We start from the raw sequence: 23,990 nt of genomic DNA, 5'->3' as shown, positions 1-23,990 counted from the left end.
ATGAGGAAGTATGCTATATTCCAAAAAAACTGCATGAGTTTTCCAATTTATATAGACAGAAATCGGGAATATGTGTGGGAATGGATATTAAGGGTGTGGAATAATGGTAGAAGGAATATGAAGTTGGATGAGGCTGAATATATTGATACGGGCATAGGAAACAGAGATTCTGCATTCAATGTTGTAGCTCTAGGGGTTAGAAAGGGTGTTAACAGTTTGGGTGGTTGGTTGAAACATGGATCAAAAGGTCACCAACATTATCTGAGGTCTAAAAGCCAGAACTGCCCTGGTATAATATAGAGGAGGGGATTCAAAGGTTTAGAGAGATTGGAACCTTAGAGTGGATTTATGACGGAAGACCTGCTCATGCACCCCAGGAATGTCCAGAGGACACACCTTTTACTGGGACTGTGAGGAATAAATTTGTGAGACTAGCTCCATCATCCCTGAAGAGCGCTGTAGTTGCCCTTCTCTGTAGGTCAGATTTTACTGTGGGAACAGCTGTCACTGAGCTGGAATCCTAAAACACAATGGGGATAATTGGTTCCCAAGTTGGCAGAAGCCACGTGGCAGCAGTTAATCACCAAAGACAAGGTGAGCGTGGCTACCATAATGGAAAACAGGCTCAAAGCAGCAGTCAAAATAATCTTGCAGAGACTTATGGCATTGGCTAGTAGGTCATGGAGTACCTAGCAGTAAAATTGATGGGCAGTCTACTAAATTCTTGTTTGACCTGTATATGCAGAAGAATTCTAAGTCAAGTGAACAAAAGTCTAACTTGAATTACAAAAACAGAGAGTCATGGCCCCTTAATCAATTCCCAGACTTGAGACAGTTTATAGATCCAAAGCCCCTTGAATGAGGGGAAGGCTAGGTACCCTTGGGGAAGGACCCTGTTATACTGCCAAAAATTTATGCTCTTAATCTTCCTCCCAGCCTTCCCCCAAGGGGACCTATGGCCTTTTACCAGGGTAATTGTGCATTGGGGAAAAGGAAATGATCAGATATTTTGGAGATTAATAGACACTGACTCAGACACTGACATTAATTCCAGGAGAACCAATATAACACTCTGATCCACCACTCAGAGTAGGGGCTTATGGACATTAGGTGATGGATGGAGTTTTAGCTCAAGTCCATTTCATAGTGGGTCCTCAGAACCATTCTGTGGTTTTTTCCCCAGTTCCAGAATGCATAATTAGGATAGACATACTCAGCAACTGGCAGAATCCCCACTTTGGTTCCCTGATTCATGGAGTGAGGGCTATTATGGTAGGAAAGGCCAAGTGGAAGCCACTAGAACTGCCCCTGCCAAGCAAAATAGTAAATCAGAAGCAATACTGGCTTCCTGGAGGGATTGCAGAGATTAATGTCACTCTTAAGGACTTGAAGTATGCAGGCATGGTGATTCCCAATACATCCCCATTCAATGCTCCTATTTGGCCTGTGCAGAAAACAGATTGTTCTTGGAGGATGACAGTGGATTATCATAAGCTTTACTGTGGCTTTACAGTAGGCTACAAAGTCAGGCAGTGTAAGTCCTCCCACTTTGTTTTTATTTTTTAGAATATTTTTAGCAGTTTGAGGCATCTTTCCCTTCCAGATAAATTTGATGATTAGCTTTTTGAGGTCTGCAAAGTAGATTGTTGGAATTTTGATAGGAATTGCATTAAAACTGTGGATCAGTGTGGGTAGAATTGATATCTTAACTATCTTGGGCCTTCCTATCCATGAACACAGACTATCTGTTCATATCTTTAGGTCACCTTCTATGTCTTTTTAGTAGAGTTATATATTTTTCTGTATAGAGTATTTTACATCCTTGGTTAAGTTTATTCCTAGGTATTTAACTTCGTTAGTTGCTATTGTGAATGGAATCTTTTTCTTGAGTGTCTCTTCAGTTATGTCATTTCTAATGTGTAGGAACATTACTGACTTATGTGACTTAATCTTATATCCGGCCATTCTGCTGAATTTGTTTATTAGCTCAAGTAGGTGTGTCATCAATTTCTCGGGGTTTTCCAAGTATAAGATCATATCATCTGCAAATAAAGAGAGTTTTGCTTCTTCCTTTCCAATTTGGGTGCCATTTATTTCTTTTTCTTGCTGTATTTCTCTGGCTAGAACTTCTAGCAGAATGTTGGTTAATAGTGGTGACAATGGAATCCTTGTCTCATTCCTAATGTTACAGGGGAAAGCTTTCAGTCTCTCACCATTGAGAATTATACTGGCTATGGGTTTTTCATATATGTCCTTTGTCATATTGAGGCAGTTTCCTTCAATTCCTACCTGTTGAAATATTTTTGTCGTAAAAGGATGCTGTATTTTGTTGAATGCTTTTTCAGCATCTATTGAGATGATTGATTTTTTTTCCTTCTGATTTGTTAATGTGTTTAATTACATTAATTGATTTTCTTATGGTGAACCAACCTTGCATGGCTGGAATGAACCCCACTTGGTCAGGGTGTATAATTTTTTAAATATGTGTTTGAATTCAATTTGCAAGTATTTTTTAAAAAATTTTTTGTATCCATTTTCATTAGGGAAATTGGCCTGTGGTTTTCCTTTCTTGTAGCATCTTTATGTGGTTTTGGTATTAGTGCGATGTTGGCTTCTTAAAATTAGTTAGGTAGTGTTCTATTTTCTTCAATATTTTGAAAGAGTGTAAGTAGGAATGGTGTCAGTTCTTTTTGGAAACTTTGATAGAAAACTAGGTTGCTTATGTGTTTCCAGGAAATTATCCATTTCCTCTAAATTATCTAGTTTGTTGGCATAGAGTTGTTCATAGTATCCTCTTGTGATATTTTTTATTTCACAGGATCCATAGTAATTGCCCCCATCTTGTTTATTATTTTGTTTATTTGGGCCTTCTCTCTTTTTGAGTTTGTCCGTCTAGCTAAATGTTTTTCAATCTTATTGATCTTCTCAAACAACCAACTTTGGTTTTATTTATTCTCTCTATTGTTTTTTTTTTTTTCTATATCTTTATTTCTGCCTGAATCCTTGTTATTTCTTTTCTTTTACTTGCTTTAGGATTAGTTTGCTGATCATTTTCTAGCTTTTTCAGTTGTTCCATTAGTTCTTTGATTTCAGCTCTTCCTTCCTTTTTAATGTATGCATTTAGAGCTATAAATTTCCCTCCAATACCACCTTTGCTGCATCCCATAAATTTTGATACGTTGTATTCTAATTTTCATCATCTCTAAATATTTACATCTCTTGCAATTTATTCTTTGAACTACTGGTTGTTTAGGAGTGTGTTGTTTAACCTCCAGAGCCTTATGAGTGTTGTGGTTCTTTGATAGTTATTAGCTTCTAGTTGTATTCCATTATGGTCGAAGGATGTGTTTTGAATAATTTTAATCTTTTAACTTTATTGAGGCTTGTTTTATGCCCTAGCATGTGATCTGTCCTAGGGAAACTTCCATGTACATCCTGGTAATTTGAGATGTAGTGTTATATATATATATATATCTGTTAAGTGTAATTTGTTTATCACATTGTTTAAATTACCAATTTCCTTATTGGTCTTCTGTCTAGATGATCTATCTCTAGGAGAGAGTGTCATATTGAAGTCTCCCACAATTATTGTGGAAACATCTATTGATTCCTTCAATTTTGCCAATATTTGTCTCTTATACTTTGGATCTCCTTGATTGGATATGTAAATATTTATGATTGTTATTTCTTTTGGTGAATTTTCCTTTATTAATTTACAGTGTCTTTCCTTGTCTCTGATGACATCTTTGCATTTAAAGTCTATTTTGTCTGACATTAGTATAGCTATCCCTGCTTTCTTTTGGTTACAGCTTGCATGGTATATATTTTTTTCATCCTTTCACTTTCATTCTATTTGTATCCTTGGGTCTAAGATGAGTCTCTTGTACACAGCATATGGATGGATCACACTTTTTAGTCCATTCTGCCAATCTGTATTGTTTAATTAGGTATTTAATCCATTCACATTCAAAGTTATTACTCTAAGACAATACTTGAATCAACAATCTTATCCTTTGCTTTTTGTTAGATCCATTTTCTCCCTCTCTCTCCTTTTGTCCTTTAAGTTATCCTTGCTAATACTTTTCAATTCTGTGCCTTTCTTCAGACTTCCTTCTCTTGTATTTTTTCTTTAGCCAACAAAACTCCCTTCAGTATTTTTCGAGAGCAGGTCTCTCATTAACAAAGTCTCTCAGCATTTGTTTGTCTATGAAAGTTTTAAACTCTTTCTCACTTTTGCAGGACAGCTTTGCTGGATAAAGAATTCTTGGCTGGCAGTTTTTATCTTTCAGAATCTTGAATATGTCATACCACTGCCTTTTCACCTACATGGCACCTGTTGAGTAGTCAGTGCTTAGTCTTATGTGACTGCCTTTGTATGTTGTGAATTGTTTTTCTCGTGTTACTTTCAGGACTTTCTCCTTCTTTTCAATATTGAAAAGACTTTCTGATTAGTATGTGTCTTGGGTAGGTCTATTTGGATTTATACTATTTGGGGTTCATTGGGCTTCTTTGATTTGCATATTTATACCTTTTATAAAGGTTAGGAAGTTTTACCCAATTATCTCTTCAAATACCCTTCCTAGCCCTATTCTATTCTCTTTCCCTTCTGAGACACCAGTGATTCTCATATTTGTGCACTTCATGCTGTCCATCATTTCCCTGAGATCCAATTCACATTTTTCCATCTCTGTCACCATTTGTTCTTTTGTGCATTTGCATTCAATTGCCCTGTCCTCTGATTCACATTTTCTTTTACCTCTTCAAATCTGCCGTTGTGTATCTCTAGTATATTTTTAATTTGATGTACAGTGCTTTCTTTTCCTTACGATATGCTATTTTTCTATTTACTCTTTTAATTTCTTCTTTATGCTCTTCTAGTGTCTTCTTGCCATATTATGTCTTTAGGCAACCCAGTGAAGTTATTTTGGAGATCTGTATGTACATCTTCTATTAGGTATTCCAAATTTTGTGTCTCCTCTGGCTTTTTTTATTTTGTCATTTGTGTTAGCCATATCTTCTTGTATCTTCATGTGCTTTTTGATTTTCTCCTGATTTTTTGGCATCTGATTATCTTGATAAGGTTATTTTGAAAGTTGATTTCCTTTCCTTGCCTAAGATTTCATAGATGCTTGGGCATGCATTGAAGGTCTCTTTAGCACTTGGTTTATCAGTAATTCTCTATCTGATCAAGGCCAGGCCTTCCCACAGGAGATGCAAATCTATTTGGAAATCTGTAGAAAACTTAGCAGTACAGCAGTTTGCCATTGTGCACAATTGAGATGAACATTTCATTATTCTCTTTTGATTTGTTAATGTGTTATAATACATTGACTGAATTTCTTGCATGCCTGGAATGAACCCCATTTGGTCATGGTGTATGATTTTTTTAATGTCTTTGGATTTGATTTGTGAGTATTTTGTAGAGAATTTTTGCATCTATATTCATTAGGGAGATTGGCTGGTAGTTTTCCTTTTTTGTAGCATCTTTGCCTGGTTTTGGTATTAGATCAATGTTAGCTTCATAAAACGTGTTAGGTAGTATTCCATTTTCTTTGATGTTTTGAAAGGGTTTAAGTAGGATTGGTGTCAGTTCTTTTTGGAAAGTTTGGTAGAATTCCCCTGTGAAGCCATGTGGCCCTGGGCATTTATTTGTGGGAAGTTTTTTGATGACTGATTGGATCTCTTTGCTTGTAATTGGTTGTTTGAGGTCTTCTGTTTCTTCTCCGGTCAGGCTAGATTGTGCATATGCTTCCAGGAAATTGTCCATTTCCTCTACATTATCCAGTTTGTTGGCATACAATTGTTCATAGTATCCTGTTATAATTTTTTTAATTTCTTTGGGATCCACAGTAATGTTACCTTTCTCATTCATTATTTTGTTTATATGGGTCTTCTCTCTTTTTGATTTTGTCAGTCTAGCTAGGGGCTTCTCAAACTTTTTGGTATCAAAGAACCAACTTTTGGTGTTATTTATTCTATGGTTTTTTTTTTTGTTGTTCTCTATGTCATTATTTCTGCTTTAATCCTTGTTATTTCTTTTCTTCTACTTGGTTTAGGATTAGTTTGCTGTTCATTTTCTAGCTTCTTCAGTTGCTCCATTAGTTTTTTGATTTTAGCTCTTTCTTCCTTTTTGAGTTATGCATTTAGTGCAATAAATTCCCCCCTCAATACTGCTTTTGCTGCATCCCATAGGTTTCAGTATGTTGTGTCCTCATTTTCATTCATTTCCATACATCTAGCAATTTCTCTTGCTATTTCTTCTTTACCCCACTGATTGTTTAGGAGTGTGTTGTTAAACCTCCAGGTATTTGTGAATTTTCTTAGTCTCTGATGGTTATTGACTTCTAATTGTTTTCCATTGTGATCAGAGAATGTGCTTTGAATAATTTCAATTTTTTTAAACTTATTGAGGCTTGTTTATGTCCCAGCATATGATCTGTTCTGGAGAAAGTTCCATGAGCACTAGAGAAGAATGTGTAGCCTGGTGATTTGGGATGTTGTGTTCTATATATGTCTGTTAAATCAAATTCATTTATCAGATTGTTTAGGTTTTCAGTTTCCTTATTTCTCTTCTGTCTGGTTGATCTATCTATAGGAGAGAGTGATTTGTTGAAATCTCGCACAATTATTGTGGAAACATCATTTGCTTCCTTTAGTTTTGCCAGTGTTTGTCTCATGTATTTTGTGGCACCATGGTTGGGTGCATAGACATTTATGATTGTTATTTCTTCTTCTTCTGAATTGCCCATTTTATTAGTGTTTAGTGGCCTTCTTTCTCTCTCATAACATCCTTGCATTTAAAATGTATTTTATCTGAGATTAATGTTGCTAGTCCTGCTTTCTTTTGCCTGTAGCTTGCATGAAATATTTTTTCCATCCTTCTCTTTCAATTTCTTGTGTGCCCTGTGTCTAAGATAAGTCTCTTGTATGCAACATATGATGGTTCATATTTTTGATCCATTCTGGGCATTGTCCATCTTTTAATTGGGGGAGTTTAATCCATTTACTTTAAGCGTTACTACTGTGGAGGGATTTCTTGAATCAGCCATCCTATCCTTTGGTTTATGTTTGTCATATATAGTTTTCCCTCTCTCTCTTAATGTCCTTGAAGATACCCATGCTGAATCTCTTTAGTACTGAACCTTTCTCCATCTCTCTCTATCTTGTTTCTTTGTTTCCCTGTCAGTTGGGCTCCCTTTAGTATCTCAAGTAGGGCAGGTCTCTTATTAGCAAATTCTCTCAGCATTTGTTTGTCTGTGAAAAATTTAAGCTCTCCCTCAAATTTGAAGGAGAGTTTTGATGGATAAAGAATTCTTGGTTGGCAATTTTTCTCTCTCATAATTTTAAATATGTCATGCTACTAGCTTCTCACATCCATGGTGGCTGCTGAGTAGTCACTACCTAGTCTTATGCTGTTTTCTTTGTGAGTGGTCAATTGCTTTTCTCTTGCTCCTTTCAGAACTTGCTCCTTCTCTTCAGTATTTGACAATCTGATCAGAATGTGTCTCAGAGTGGGTTTATTTGGATTTATTCTATTTGGAGTTCACTGGGCATTTATGATTTGTGTATTTATGGTGTTTAGAAGGTTTGGGAACTTTTCTCCAACAATGTCTTTGAATACTCTTCCTAGATCTTTACCATTCTCTTCCCCTTCTGAACACAAAAGAGTCTTATATTTGGATATTTCATATTATTCATCATATCCCTGAGGTCCATTTTGATTTTTTCAATTTTTCCCCAGTCTTTCTTTTATTCTTTCATTTTCCATCTGTTGTCCTTGAGGTCACTGCTTTGCTGTTCAACTTCCTCTAGTCTTTTATGATGGTTATCCAGAATCTTTTTAATTTGGTTGACAGTTTCTTTTGTTTCCATAAGATCACCTATTTTTTTAATTACTCCTGCAATTTCTTCTTTATGCTCTTCTGGGGTCTTCTTCATGTCCTTTGTATCCTGTGCCATGCTCTCATTGTTCATCTTTAGTTTCTTTGATTAATTTTCTCCCAAGTGCTGTGGGTCTCCTCTGACCTTTTGATTTGGGTGTTTGGGTTGGGTTGTCCATATTGTCTGGTTTTGACATGGTTTAAAATTTTCTGTTGTTTTTGACGTCTTGGCATTTGTTTAACTTGACAGGGTTCTTTTAGGATATGTAGGCTGATTGAAACACATATCTCTAATTTGTCAGATCTACAGCTGTTGGAGTACACTTTCTCTAACTACCCAGCAGGTGGCATCTGTGAGCCACCTATTCCCCTCAAGGCAGTTCTCCCCAACTTTATCTTTCTGGTGAGTGGGATTCTGAGTCTTGTGGTGGTCCAATTGGTGCACCAAGTTTGTGTGTGTAAATTGGTGCTGCCCACCCTGAATGTGGGGCATGTGTTTGAGTGGTTAGGGAAGGAAGGTGGCTTTAATAATCAAATCTCCCAGGTGTTCCTGGAGATTTAAAGCTATTGCAATAGTCTAATCCTTCAGTTCAGTCTCACCATAATTTGTCTCTGCCACTGACTCATAAGTCCTTGGTATTGGCGTATGGTCCCTGGAACTTGCAAGTGGGTTCCTCTTCCAAGCCATGCTCCTCCTAGGGCCTCTGCTGAGGGAAGACTGTGCTATGTCACAGGTGAGCTCCACCTCCCAAGTGAATTTCTGGGCCACAGGACCATGGAAGGGCATTCCAGGCTGACTGAAAGCATGGCTGAATGGGGTATGTTAACTTCCCCGTTTTCACACACAGCTCTGCCTTCCCAGCTCCAGGACAAGTGTTGTGAAAGGCTGTTATCCATGCCAGATATTGTCGTGTGTGTGCATGTTGCTGGAAACCCTTCCCATCACACTGGGTTGTTGGGGGGCAGCTCTGGGCTGTGGCACTGACACCTGGCAGGAGCGGAATTTCCCAACCTGCCAGGAAGATGGCTGTAAGACGCCCCCTTTTCTTGGGAAGTTGTTGTGTTTAGTGAATTTTCTCAGCCACTAGACTTATTGCTTGTCCCTCAGAGCTATCTTTGCTCTTGCCTAGGTCCAAATTGCAAGTTTTTGAGGCTTTCTATAATGGGCTTCTTAGAATAATTGTTTTAGAAAAAGAGAAAAAGATTAAAAAAAAAAAAAGAAAAGAAAAGAAAAAGAAGGGCCCTCCTTGCAGATCTAATGGGCTATTGAAATGCTAAGAGACAAGGAGATTAGGGCCATTAAGGAGCAATCAAGAAAGCTGAGAAACCAGCTCTTCCAACAAGGGTCCTTGCCCTCTGGATTTGCATATGTGCCTGATTCTGTTTGAGCCCTGCTCTTCTCCAGTCTATGTTCATCAGAACTCCAAAAGGTCTCTGTTTTTATTTTTGGGTTTTTCTGCTCTTTTTGCTAGCCCTGTATCCTCTCTGCCTTGTTGACTTCTCCCAGATTCTCCAGTGTCTCGTCTTAGTGTATCTATGTTTGGAGTTTTTGATCAACAGTCTGAGTTTTCAATCAGAGCTGCAACTGTCATTCTCCCTCCTGGTTCCCAGCACTGATGGCCCCTCTTCCCATGGGACTGAGCCTGGCCAGGAGGGGCACAGGTCCCCTGGCCACGAAAACTTACAGATTTCACTGATCTCAGCTGTTCCACACATCCGTGAGTGTTGTATGAAGTATGCCCAAAGTCAGATTTCTCTCCAGTGTCTGGTCCATGCAGTTTGAGGCTTTTTGCTCACTGCCCTGGAGGTGTAACTAAAACCCACACCTCACCACTTAATTGCCCCACCCTTAATTGCTTCTTATCTACCTGCATTGCCTAATGCTTCTAGCTTGACGAATATTAATAGAATTAGTGGGCAGACTTACCATCTTCCTGATCTTAACAGAAAATTATCACATATTGCTTAAATAAGGAAGATACTCAGCTTAGGATAAATATGTATTTTTTCATTGTATTAATAAAGTAGTCAATTCTGTCAATTTCTGTTCCTGAGGGTTTTTTAAAAAACAACATAGGGTTTGAATTTTGCCAAAGGTCTTATCAACATCTGTGAGTATAAACCATGATTTTTCTTTATATTTTTTAATATGACATATGATATTAATGAATTTCCTACTGTGAATCAGCCTTGCATTCCTTGAATGAATCCCACATTGTCTATATCATTTTAATGCTATGGTGTGAGTTTCTGTTTGCTAATATACTATTCAGTAGTTTTCCATCAATATTCATAAGTGATAGTGATCCATAGATGCTTTGTATGCTTTTTAAAATCAGCTTTATTAACAATGCTGCCCTTGTTTTTAAAAGCAATTAGAAAGTTTCACTTCACTTTCTAACTGAAGAACAATTTACAGAATTTGGACTACCTGGAACATGAAGGCTTTGTAGAATTCCTCTGAAAATTGGTCTTTTTAAGGTTTCTTTTTCTAATAGTAATTTCTAACTCCCTGAGAAAATATTGGTCCTTATTTTCTTAAGAAATTTTTCATCTCTGCTTTCAAATTTATTTGCAAAGAGTTCTGCACAGAGGCTATTACGTTTTTCATATAGTTTACATTTCATTTCCTGCTTATTTGTTGTTGTATACTTGCACTGTCTCCTTTTTTTCTTCATTAAGTTATCTGGTGGTTTAACATTTTTAATATTAAATATCAGATTATTAACTGGATTTGTGGTTTTTCCATTCCCTGCAGTTTCATTTCTTATTTTATCTTTATAATTATTATTTCTTTCTTAATGCTCTATTTTGGTTTATTTTTTGTTCTTTTTCAGTTCTTTTGACCTGGACTTTTAATTCATATATTTCAATATTTCATTTTTGCTAAGTGTTTATGGATCTAATATTTCCTTTAGGGATGCTTAAATGTACTCCAGAATTTTGATATTTAGTATTTTATAACAATTAATTTTTAAATCTGTAATTTCAGTTGCATTTTCTCTTTTAACTAAAGTAGTTTAATAGAAGATTTAAAAATTCCATATGGAAGGGTCCTTGCTATTTAAATCAATTAGATTAATGGGAAACCATTTTCATTCAAGTGGGATGGATAACAGTAGTAATTTATAGTTTTACCTTTGGGAATTATAACATTGCTGTTATCTGTCTTAAGATAGGCAGAAGAGAACCAAACCAGCTGGGTATCTGGCCAAATGTAACACTGATGTACTGTATAGATGTTATCTTGCTGATTACGTAGTGGAAGTGGTGGCTAGTATGTTGGAGGCTGTGGTAAGATACATGCACATGGAGAATAGAATGCAAACTCTACAGAGATTCAGGAACCTGCCACTGCAGTTCATATTTTTAAGGGTCCTGTGCTCTGTAGAATGTTGGAACATCCCACTCAAAGTAAAATACAAATTGCTGCATCTTGCATCTTCTATCAAAAAGATAGTCACAGTAATTGACAGATCGTTACAGTTCAGGAGGCAACCAATTACATTCTCAGGAGTACCGCTCTCAACCATTCACTGGTGACATGGAAATGCACCTGCTTTTAGTGGGGCTCAAAGCGGGAAAGGGCTCTGCAGCAGGCAGCTCTGCTGCCCTGAACTTGCACCATATGATCCGGCAGACTTTATGCTTTAGCATTGTCAGTTATGGGAAAAGTTGATGTGTGGGATTCATAGCAATCCCCATGAGAGCATCTTCCCAACAGGCCCTTGGGGTTCTGAATCAAGGCCATGGCATGCACAGTGGAGAGTTCTATCTGCCTTTTTAATAAACAGCATCAACAGTGCTTTGGGGTCTCAAGATATTGAGAAGTTTTAATCATGACACTTCATCTGAGCACATTTCTGGAACTGCCCTTTAAGACCTGGGATAATAAGAGTGCCAGGTCCTAAGTTATATGGGAACAACAGGTGGAAATAACACACCCAGATTCAACTGTGATGGAACCAGAGGTCACAGTAGGCTGCATGTGTGGGTATTACAGACTCTCATGACATCCAACTCTGCCACTTCCCCCACTTCTACCTACAGATATATCTGTATGCTTTATGACTAGTTGAAGGAGAAGAAAATATCCTGAGCTAGGGTTATGTGTGAGTCTGCAGTATGTGTGTACAAGTTGAAAATATATTCAAGGATTTCCATAAAATGAGGTAGACAAGTAAGTCTTCTTAATAGGTGGTGCTGTTAGTGTGGGATCTGATTATTCACTTTTTATAGTAGCAGATGTGGCCTGATACTAGACTATATAAATTCCTGGCACTGGCCTATAGAATGGCCAGCTGATGAGGTTTCTGGAAGCACAAGGAGTGAAATATAAAATACAAGGTTATCATATAGATACATTTGGAGGGACATATTGTTGTGTATGAATCTTAAAGATTTTTGCATCAACTGTTAAGATTTTCCAGAAAGTATTCACCATAGTAGAGGCACTAAAATCTAGTGGATAAAATGGCTTAGCCAATTGTCAGTAGCTGGTTTTCATTGCCACCCATGATGAAGTGCTATGATATGCCCACAAATGGCATTTTCATGATGGCTGAGATGGAGGCTATGTGTGAGCCTAGCAGCAAGGCCTTTCACTTTCTTAGGCTGATACAGCTACTTCTCCCTCTGAATTTCCACAGTGGCGGCAATTGAGACTAATGCTGAGGGCCTGATGTGATGTGGCATTAATCCTCCAGGATCCATCCAACTTCTTGGCATGAATTCTACTACATAGGAAAGAATTTTACCACAGACATGCGTTCTACCACATGGGAAAGACTTTTACCACAGACATGTATTCTAGACAACATAGCACATGTCCAGGAGCCTGTGAATAGAGGTAATGGGTTTTATTAAATACTATGCCATCCAGAAGCATCTTAGGCAAATGCTAAGGGCCCCACTCATCCAAGCATCTGTCCTAGAGAGAGTCTGCTCTGACATTCAAGAATCTGGTGATGCTGCCTCTTTCACCAGTCCTCTGGATGGTAGTTATTTTCTGAAGTGATTATTTTTTATATATTCTCACCATCAGTTTTTAGTTATTTCTATCTGTTTTCTCCCCACAGTTGCTGAGTTTATATGATTAAATCTAGGCATTCATGTGGTTGTTTTTTTCACTGCATGAGAGAAATAGCCAATAAAGCCCACAAGAACCAAGCAGATAAAAAAAAAATTGGGAAAGGAGACACAAACCCATGGCATGACTTGGCCTGTCCAGACATACATGAAGTGTGAACTTCCTGGACTTATCATATTTACAACTTTTGGTATAGACTGGTTTGACTAAATTGGATTTCTTAAAAATATCTTGTACAAAGGTATTCCTTTTTTACAAAATACCTTCGAAATCTTCACAATACCTTCTACACAATTTAGAATAACATATATCATAAACCTGTCCATAATGCCATGGTCAAGGAAATCAGTTTTGAATTCTGAAGACCTAAGTATGAATCATTCTTTGCCAGTAGCTCTTTTGTCCTTGAAGCAGTGAATTACTCACTCCCAGCTTTTGTTTTTGCTTAGGTGAGGGAAGTTATGCTTGTTCAGAGAATGTTTATAAGGTTAGATAGGGAGAAATATATAAAAAGTTTAGTATTATGATTATTAAACAACAGCTAAGAGTGGGGCCAGTCTCAGTGTTCTTTTCATATGTATAGTTAGACTGGACAGGGGACTAGGCACTAGGTCCAACAGCAAGGTCTCTGTGTGTGGGTAAAACAAGTCTGCTGGCTCCCAGTGGTGCTGTTTTTCACCGGCCAGCAAGCTCAAGGTTTCTTTTAGAGCACTGCTTTAACCATTGGGTTTCCCATATTTCTTCGCTTAAACTGGGCCATGGTTCCTGTGCACAGGTGTAGACCAGCTCCAGTGGACCTGGGATAAGGTCTGGAGAGGTTCTGAGAAGTTCTGCAATTACCTTACACTTTCCTTTCTGCCCAGCAGATGGCACTATTTGGTGAGTTAGTCATCATCAGAAGTGTTTACCTTCTGTATCCAAGGCTGCATCTGACTTGGGGGGGCTGAATTTTCTCCCTGTAGCTTCAGCTGTTTCTGACTGGGTGGGACTAAATTACACATCCCATCTGACCAGGCAGGATTGAAGCTGTGGGTTGTATGCCCTCACTTTGCCAGGCAAAATCTGACTCTATGTGGGCCGATATCCCCCACTACACCTGGGGCACAGGATTTTCCCAGCTGCCACAGTTTTCAGCCATCCCTCAGGCAAGGTTTGTGCTGCCAGCTACTGTACCCCTCAAGGGTAGTGGAAGGGCTTCCAGACCCAGGGCTGGAAACAGTCTCTGCCCACATTTACTCAGACTCTTCATCCCTCACTGATCTGGGCCTTGACATGTCCTTCCCTGTCCCCTATCCACGCAGTAAGGATCTGTTTCACTGCTGTGAGAGATTTTATAGGCTGTGACCCCAGTGGGAGGTGAGAAGAATTCCGACTGCTGTTTCTGTGCTCCTTGTGTGCTGTGTGAGACCAGGGGAAGAGACGGGAGAGGACCAGCCAGTTCAGAATGGAGTTTTCCTACTTTATATTTTTCTTTTTCTTCAATTCGGCATTTGTAGGGTCCTTCTCCAGTCTGTACCTTCCTCCAGAATTTTGTACAAGTCAAGTTATCCTCATTTTTTGCTGAATATCTGGGCAGAAGTTTTTAGTCATTATTTATGTCAACATGTTGATGATGTCCTTTGACTTTTCATGGAAATGTGAGAATCATCTTTCTGATTCATGTAATTTCATAGGCTGTATATATCAGTTTGGAGATGAAGAACAAGACATCTTAACACTATTTGATATTTTAACCCATAAATGTACATAGCTTATTAATTTGTAGGTTTTCTTTGACTCCTTCATCAATATTTCACACTCTGCATTGTACAGATATTACTCACATTTTATTATATTTATACATAAGTATTTCATATTTTTGGTGTTATAAATGGAGCTCCTTTTTGAAAATTTTGATTTCCAATTATTTGTTGCACATATATAGAAATAATATTTGCCTGATATTGTGTAACTTTTATAAATTCCCCCAATTCTAGTAGAATTTTTTACATTTGTACATATTTTTGTTGTAGGCAATAAAGTTATTTGTTAATGGAGAAAAGCTTGTTTCTTCTTTTCCAATATGAATGCCATTTATTTTTCTTGCCTTCAAACACTGTCTAGGATTTACAGTACAGTGTTAAAGAGACATATTAGGAGGAGATATCCTTGCATTTCTTCTGAATTTAGGAATTATGGATTCACCCTTTTGCCTTTAATTGTGAAATTTCCAGTAGAGTTATTGCAGATGTCCTTCATCATGGTGAGGAAGTCCCATTCTATTTTTATATAAGCATACATTAATTCAAACCTATCTCTATCTATTTAAAAATTATCTATTTATCCATCTAAGTGAATGAATACTGAATTTTATTAAATGTGTTTTCTGTTTCTATCTGATTATCACATAGTTTTATTTCTTTAACTGTTGGTATAGTGAGTAACACTGGTAGGTATTCAAAAATTAAACCAAACTTATATTCCCAAAATAAACCTTACTTGTCATGGTGCTTCTATGAAATTTAACCAAGGGGACTTATACTTTAATCATATAGTTTCAAAAATGCCCAGTGGATAAAGGAGAAACACTGAAAGTTGTTGAGCTAGGAAATGATAGGACTGTGCTTTCATAGATTACTCTTTCAGCTGTGTAGATGGCTGGATTAAGGTGAGTATGTAGGAAATTCTAGAATACAGTAACATAGGTTAGTTAAAATCTAAAAAGTGCCTAAATTTTCATGGTAGCTATGGTAAAGGGTGGAGGATGTTATGGTAGTAGACTCTAGTGCTTAGCATATGAGGAATGTGTAAAATATTCTGTGGGTTTTCATCCAGAGAAGAGTTTAATTTCCAGAAATATTTATTGAGTGTCTACTACATTCCCTGTACTGGATTTAGCACCAGGAGCAATGTAGTAAACAAGAGAGATGTGGTCTTTGTCCTTACAGAGCTTATAGTTTATAGGAGAGCAAGAAACTCAAAGGAAAAGAATAATGTCTGATGAGTGTAATGATGGAGCATTAATCATGATAGCTGATATTTATGGACTATTTACCTTTTGTCAGGTACTGTTCTAAGCACTTAATTTATTTTAGCTCAATTAACTGTGACAACAAATTGATGAGGGGGTGTTATTATTCCTATCTGTGCTAATTTGGATATATTATGTCCTGGCAAAAGCCACATTATTTAATGCTATCTTGTGGGGACAGACATATTAGTGCTGCTTACGTTGCAATCTTTGGATTAGGTTTTTTCCATAGAGATGTGAAGTGAATCACTGTGGGTGAAGCATTTGATTAAATTATTTCCATGGAGATATGGACCCCACTCATACAGGGTGGGTCTTGATTTAATCACTGTAGCCCTATAAAAGAGCTCACAAACAGAAGAAGCTCAGAGCAGTTGAAGTGACATTTTGGACAGCAGCTAAGAGAGACATTTTGGAGATGTCCACTGAAAGCAGATTTTTGCTGATTCTTTGGAGATACTATCCCAGAGTTTGCTCCAAGAAGCTAACCCTAGAGACATTTTGGAGAATGCCATCTTGAAACATAACCGAAGAGCAAGCAGATGCCAACCATGTGCCTTCCCAGCTAACAGAGCTTTTCCAGATGCCATTGATGTTCTTCAGTGAAGGTACCTGTTCTAGTTTGCTAATGCTGCCAGAATGCAAAACACCAGAAATGGATTGGCTTTTATAAAAGGGGGGTTATTTGGTTACACAGTTACACTCTTAAGGCCATAAAGTGTCCAAGGTAACACATCAGCAATCGGGTACCTTCACTAGAGGATGGCCAATGGTGTGCGGAAAACCTCTGTTAGCTGGGAAGGCACATGGCTGGTGTCTGCTCCAAAGTTCTTGTCTCAAAATGGCTTTCTCCCAGGATGTCTGTCTCTAGGCTGCAGTTCCTCAAAAATGTCATTCTTAGTTGCACTTGGGATATTTGTCCTCTCTCAGCTTCTCCGGAGCAAGAGTGTGCTTTCAACGGCTGTCTTCAAACTGTCTCTCATCTGCAGCTCCTGTGCTTTCTTCAAAGTGTCCCTCTTGGCTGTAGCTCCTCTTCAAAATGTCACTCACAGCTGCACAGAGTTCCTTCTGTTTGTCAGCTCATTTATATGGCTCCACTGATCAAGGCCCACCTGAATGGATGGGGCCACGCCTCCATGGAAATTATCTCATCAGAGTTATCACCTACAGTTGGGTGGGGCACATCTCCATGGAAACACTCAAAGAATTACAATCTAATCAACACTGATAACATCTGCCCACACAAGATTACATCAAAGATAATGGCATTTGGGGGGACATAATACATTCAAACTGGCACACTACCCTACTGTTGATGCCTTTGTTAGACATTTTCATGGCCATAATACTGTAACTTTGTAACCAAATAACCCCCCTTTATAAAAGCCAATCCATTTCTGGTATTTTGCATAATGGCAGCATTAGCAAACCAGAACACCATCCTTATCTCACAAACTTTGTAAGACAGAGTTGAAGTAACTTCCCCAAGGTGTTAGAGACAGAAATTGTTGTGGTAAGAGTTAACCAAATGCTGTCTAACTCTCACAGTGGTGAGAAGATGGAAAACTCCAGTAGATGTTTAGAAGTAAAGATTTCAGAGAAACAGAAGGCATTTACATTTTATTTTTGAGATATCTTAGAAAAGACAAAACCTGATGTCAGTTACAGCAGTCTTTGACAATTTTTAAACGTAGACATATAGAACCCTAGAGTCAAAACCCTTGCAGAAAAATCTACAGTAGAATATGGGAAGAATGATGGTATAAAATAATACAATAGGTATATTTTTCTTTAGAATTGGAGGTTGCAGGGAGATGGGAGTTTTCTTTTTATTTCTGCAATGGTGCATGTACAGTCCCAAGAGATAATAGCAAACTTGAGGAAAATATTGGTCCCTGAAGAACTAAAGACATAATGTGGTCCAGGTTATTTCCCTATTTACACTTGGAATCTGTCGCCTAGGGAAGAGGCTGAGCAAACTTCTCTCCTGTTTATAAAGAAGTGGATTGTACCATTAAACTCACATTGTCTCCTGAGCTTATCAATGAAAAAATGTTTGTTTTCTACTGCTTGAGATGACTCAAAGTTAAAATTAGAAATTATGATCTGTAGCTTAGAATGATTTCCATGGCTTATTGGAAATTGTCTGGTATGCATCCTCTCAGAGTCAAAGGAAATGAAATAACTGAGTTGAAAATTGACTCTCCAGGACCACGGGGGTAAATAAGAATGATAAGGAAGCTCAGAGGTTTTCTGGTCTAAGGATGGTGAGTTCCTGAATTCCACTCATATTGTATCCTCCATATTTTGAGATTGAACTCTAGGGATTAAGACACATGTCTTTTTCTGACATGTTGTATAGTCTTGCAGTGAATTAGGTGGAAGAATCTGTTTGAGGGAAGAAGAGTATGTTGAGTCAATAGGAGCATCAGACTTCCTCTATCTCAGGGTAAAAGTTTCCTGTCCTTGAAGGAACTCACTCTTGTGGATTTATGGTTTTTACTCTGTGACCTGTGGCAGCTGCTGAACCTCTACTTGGATCTCATTCTGTAGATTTAATCTGGAAACAATGTTCATGGTTCCTACCCCACCAGTATCTAAGTTCATTAAAAACCGACTCCAGGTAGCTAGTTCTTTTGCCTCCAGTTTTACTGATGAAGGGAAATCTCAGATGAATGAGCGTATGATGAGATGAGAAAATAAATTCTGTACTAGTCCATCTTCCTTCTCCCTTATTTTTCCAGCTTTCATGTTTTCTATGGCATCAATTTCTTTCACTCTGTAGGCTATGTTGATGGTCCTCTTGATTATATTTAGCTTAGGGTTCTGTGAAGCAAAGTCAGTTTCCTCCATTATAATGATGGTAGTAAGGGATTCTCTGGGTCCATGTTGGGTTAGTCTCAGACATTCCTACTGTGGAGCCCACTCTTGTGGAAGGAGATATTATGAGGAGATCTGGATTACCTTCTACAATAACACTTTTCTTTGTGCCCACAGATCCCCCAGAACAGTATGGCTACTGGAAATGGTTCTTTTGTGTCTGAATTCATTCTGGTGGGATTAACAGATCATCCAGATCTCCAGCTCCCCCTGCTTTTCCTGTTTGTAGCAGTGTATATGGTCACTGTGTTGGGAAACTTGGGCTTGATAACTTTAATTGGGCTGAATTCCCACCTTCACACCCCCATGTACTTTTTCCTCTTTAACATGTCCTTCATAGACCTCTGTTATTCCTCTGTTATTACTCCCAAAATGCTCATCAATTTCCTATCAAGGAAGAATATTATTTCTTATATTTCATGTATGGTCCAGCTTTACTTTTTCTGTTTTTTTGGTATTTCTGAGTGCTATGTGCTGACATCAATGGCCTATGATCGCTATGTGGCCATCTGTAACCCACTCTTGTATAAGATTGCCATGTCCCCTAAAGTGTGTGTCAACCTTATTCTTGGTTCATACTTGATGGCATTTTCTTGTGCTATGGCCCACACTGGATGCATGCTGAGACTGACCTTCTGTGATGTCAACATCATCAACCATTTTTTCTGTGACATCCTCCCTATGCTCCAGCTCTCCTGCACAAGCACCTATGTCAATGAGCTGGTGGTCTTCATTGTAGGAAGCATCAACATCATTGTGACCTGTCTCACCATCTTTATCTCTTACAGTTTCATTCTCTGCAGCATCCTCCACATCAATTTCACTGAGGGCAGGTCCAAAGCCTTCAGCACCTGCAGTTCCCACATAATGGCTGTTTCTCTGTTCTTTGGATCACTGTCATTTGTGTATCTCCAGCCATCATCAGCCAGTTCTGTGAATGGGGGAAAAATCTCTTCTGTGTTTTACACCATCGTTAGTCCCATGATGAACCCCTTAATCTATAGCTTGAGGAATAAAGATGTAAAACTTGCCATGAGAAAAACTTGGACAAGTAGAATATTTTGATCAGTCTGTTTCTCTTTGTCGAAGTAGTTTCAGGACAGGGAGATGCTGGATGTATAATTACAACACTTTTTGGTGGCAGCCTTCCTGTCTGATTTCTTTCTTTCCATTGAGAAGGAAATTTATTTCCATTTTATGAATAGGTCTTCCTCCTTAATATTTAGGCAAAGTTCTTCTCCTTCTTACCTTTTATCCTGTTAAAGCATAATGTTAAGGAATGAATTTATTACCTGTGTTATTTTCCTTGTCAGTTTGAGCTTTTAATGATCTCCTGGAAAAAGGTGAATGAGTCTGCAAATTATCAAATAAACTATCTCTATGTTAACACTTTTCATTGGAGGGTGGCCCTGGGACACTTATATATCAGTTGTAATGTGCCTTTGGAAGCATGAGTCAAAAAATCTATCTCTATTCCTTCCTGTGCTTCCTTCATGGACAGATGTGTCTCCTTCAAATGCCAGTGTTCCACCAAGATAGAAGGTTTCTTAAAGACTTCAACTGTATCCTAATGTTCTACTGCCTGGAGATTTCTTATTCATCTTTGAACACCCAAACAAGTACATAATAGATGGTCAATATATGAGTATTACTTGGAGAGGAAGTGGGAACCAAGGGTGTTAGTAAAAAGCATGGATTTAGTCTCCCCGTTTTAAGTATTTGCTCTTTCTAGTATACTTTGCTTCCACTTTATTTTATTACTTTTATTTCAATAAATATGACAAATGAGACATCATTTCATGTTTTTAAATTGAAATGATGCTTTGAGTTTCTCTTAAGGTGGTTATTGCTTTTTTTTTGTTTCTTTAGGGAAACACTTTGTTTTTACTGACAAAGATGAGGCCTGCTTTGTTGTTATAGTTGCAAGATGATTGGATTAAATTAAAAACTGCTTTTCTGTGAAATAAAATATGTAAAATAAATTTGGAACATTTGCATGGGCTAGTGATTCAAAAACACGTGGCTGGGGAGAGAAAGGAGACAGTGGCGTGTCGTTAAGCCAAGGTCAGCAGGGACATAATCAATAATAAGAGGCTTCTCATTGAGGAAAAGCAAATGAGGGTTTACAGATGACATTTCCATCTAAGTTTGTATCTTGTACTGTAGAATTCTGTAGTTATCTTTACTGTCCATTGAGCTTGGTAAAACTATAGTGTACAGTAACCATGCATTATTAGTGTTTGGGGGAATAAAGGAGGATACAGTCTGTCCACATACTTGGGAAATCGAGTAGAGGACTGCACCTTCAGGAGATGAAATAGTGAGTGTTAAGTAAAACTCAGGAAAGAAAATGATGGGAAAATGATATCCCCTACCCACCCCTATCCTCTCTCTGCTGGAAGTCCCTTGAAATATTATGTAGATCACAAGTTTCTTTGGTAAAATGAGAGCTTAAGTTCTTTGCTTAAAGAAAGATTGAACCCAGAGTGCTGGATGACCTGGGCAACAATTTAATCATACCTGTTTATGTTGCTTCCATAAGCTACCCCCATAGGGATTTTAAGGTATAAAAACCTCAAACTGCAGCTGTGCAAGCAATTATAATAGAAGAGAAACATCTGGTGAATAAATCCAATTGTGAGACTTTCTCTTCTGGAATGGCATGTTGAATTGTTTTTCTTCTGAAGAAACCAGTGAAACTCTCTAAAAATGCTTAATCTAGTGTATCAAGCAACAATTTAACAATTTTATAATGTTTACTTCAACTAATTTTCTCATTTCCACTCAACAGGTAGATATTGTGAAATTTAGCATAGCTGGTTTGTTTGTTTCTTAGATATTTAGCAGTGCTGAATCCTTTACTAAGGCTTAAATGGCCACTCATGCCCCATTCCCTGACTCCAATATCAACCTGCCTGACTTCCACTCACCTGTACTTACAGAAAATAGTTCACCTAGTCTGGAGTTTCCTTCTGCTTTTTCTTTTCATTTCCGTCCCTTTTGATAAAATTGTTTACCTATTGAAAAAAAGTGTCTCTACATAAGAAAAATATTGCACATTAAAGTAGTTGAATCATTTTAGCCATTGTTTAATTTTGGCAATTATTTTACTCATTTTCATCAAGACTTGTAATGAAAAAATGTGTATGTTAATGATAATTAACTGTGTTCCTAGAAACACTTTCTGAGCTTAACTGCTATCTCACCAATAATGCAATAGACATCTTTAGAGTAGACGCTATATTTTTAATTCTCTATTGCTTTGCTGCTATGTGTATTTAGATCACTTGGTAGTTAAGAAATACTTGTTTAATTGGGTAATCTTATTTTAATAATGATAAAATATTGTAAAAAATAATAACATGTATCTGAGAAGAAATTATATGTATCTCATGATCCCAATAAATGCAATAAAAATTGCAATCTAACATGACATTAACCTTTTGAAAAAGAGTATATAATGCTTAATTTGAATTTTGTTTTTACTTAAAGAAAAATAATACATATTCAGTTAGAGTAACATGTTAGCTATTGTTTTTGTTTCAAACACGATTTATGAAACAAAGGTATATGTTTATCATAATAAGCTATATTCCTAGAAATATTTTTTGAACTTTCTTAAACTCTGTCTCAATAATAAGTCAATAAAACTGAATATGATAAAATCTATACTTCTTATATTTCTCCAATGTTTTTCATGCTTTGTATGTTTAGAGTGTCAGAGATCCTGGGTAGACAACACATACTTGTTGAATTGTATTATCTTTTTTCAATAACAATAAAAATATTTATAATTGTAAATAATTAATAAATAATTTAAAACTTCACCAATGTAAAAAAAATACAAGTAATTTGGGAGATTAATGTTTTTACTGTTCAATAGGTCACCAAAATATAACCATTTAAATATTTTAATTTTATTTTCATTTTTAATATTTTCTTTTACAAAAACGTTTACAAAAATTATTTACAGAAATCCTCTCTGTCCTTCATCCAACTTCTCTAAAATTAACCTCCTAACTAACCTCAGTGTGGTTTTCAAAATCAGAAAATTAATATTGCTTCTTAGACTTTATTCAAATACAACCAGTAGTCCTAATCATGTTCTTTTTTAAATTTCTTTTTTTTTTATTTTTTATCCATGATTTATACAGGATCACACATTGCATTTAGTTTTCATGTATTTTATTTTTCTCCTATTTGGGACAGTTTGTCAGTCTTCTTTGTCTTGGATGGCATTCATTCTTTTTAAAGAGTATTAACCAATAAATTTGTAAAATGGCTCTCTGTTTGGATTTGTCTAAAGTTTCCTCATAATTAATTTCAGATTATGCATTTTTGGCAAGAATTTCAAAGAAGTGACATTATGCCCTTCTTAGTTAACATTAGGTGTTATTATTGATAATATTAATTTTTATCACTTGCTTATGTTGACATGGTCAGGACTCTGCACTGTAAAGTTGTTATTTTTACCTTGGAATTAAAATTACCTTGTGGATATATTCTTAAGCCTAGACAAATATCTTGTTTCTCATTATTCTTGCCAACTAATTTTAGCATCCACTGATGATTCATACCTGAAACAATAATTACTTAGGTATTTTCCAAATGATGTCTTTTAAAAATTTTTCACCATTAATTCTCTATGTATTAATTGGAATATCTATTTTTCTTTCAAGTTATCTATCTATCTCTGTCATTAATTCATTAATTTTCAAAATATATATATGGTTTCATAGATAATTATTTCTTATTATGAGTTATAATCCATTGCCACCATTATTTCTTTTATTACTCAAACTCTTTCCTATTTGTACATTGGGAAGCCCTTCATGCTTGCTCTTGGTCTCTTTGACATGTGTTTTAATGGTTAAGTATTTCCTTATTTTCTGGTACCACAAGCTATTCCACTCTCACCTTTGCCCTGAATTCAGCCATTTCTTCTAGCACTCCTGGGTCTTTTTATTTGAAAAAGTTATTTAGAAGCCATGATCTCAAAAGTAGGTACACTTATTGCTTCTAAGTGCTATTGCTTCTGGGATCTCAGCAAAGAGATCAAGGAAAGGCATGTATGTATATCTATTTATATATCTGCTTTTGTGAATGTATTTTAAAATTTAGAGTTTATGTT

General features: G+C 36.9%; 1 protein-coding gene across 1 annotated transcript; it reads left to right on the top strand.

Moving 5' to 3' along the window:
* The first annotated feature begins 18,982 nt into the window (after positions 1-18,982).
* Positions 18,983-19,924, top strand: LOC119536227 (olfactory receptor 145-like). The gene has a single exon (XM_037838933.1). It carries the CDS (start codon positions 18,992-18,994, stop codon positions 19,922-19,924), a length of 933 nt encoding a protein of 310 aa, XP_037694861.1. The 5' UTR covers positions 18,983-18,991.
* The last annotated feature ends 4,066 nt before the right edge of the window (positions 19,925-23,990 follow it).

The sequence above is a fragment of the Choloepus didactylus genome, chromosome 6 (genome assembly GCF_015220235.1).
Source record: "Choloepus didactylus isolate mChoDid1 chromosome 6, mChoDid1.pri, whole genome shotgun sequence".
Classification (NCBI taxonomy): Eukaryota; Metazoa; Chordata; class Mammalia; order Pilosa; family Megalonychidae; genus Choloepus; species Choloepus didactylus.
Note: the sequence above shows the minus strand (reverse complement) of the source record. Positions and strands in the feature narration are given on the sequence as shown.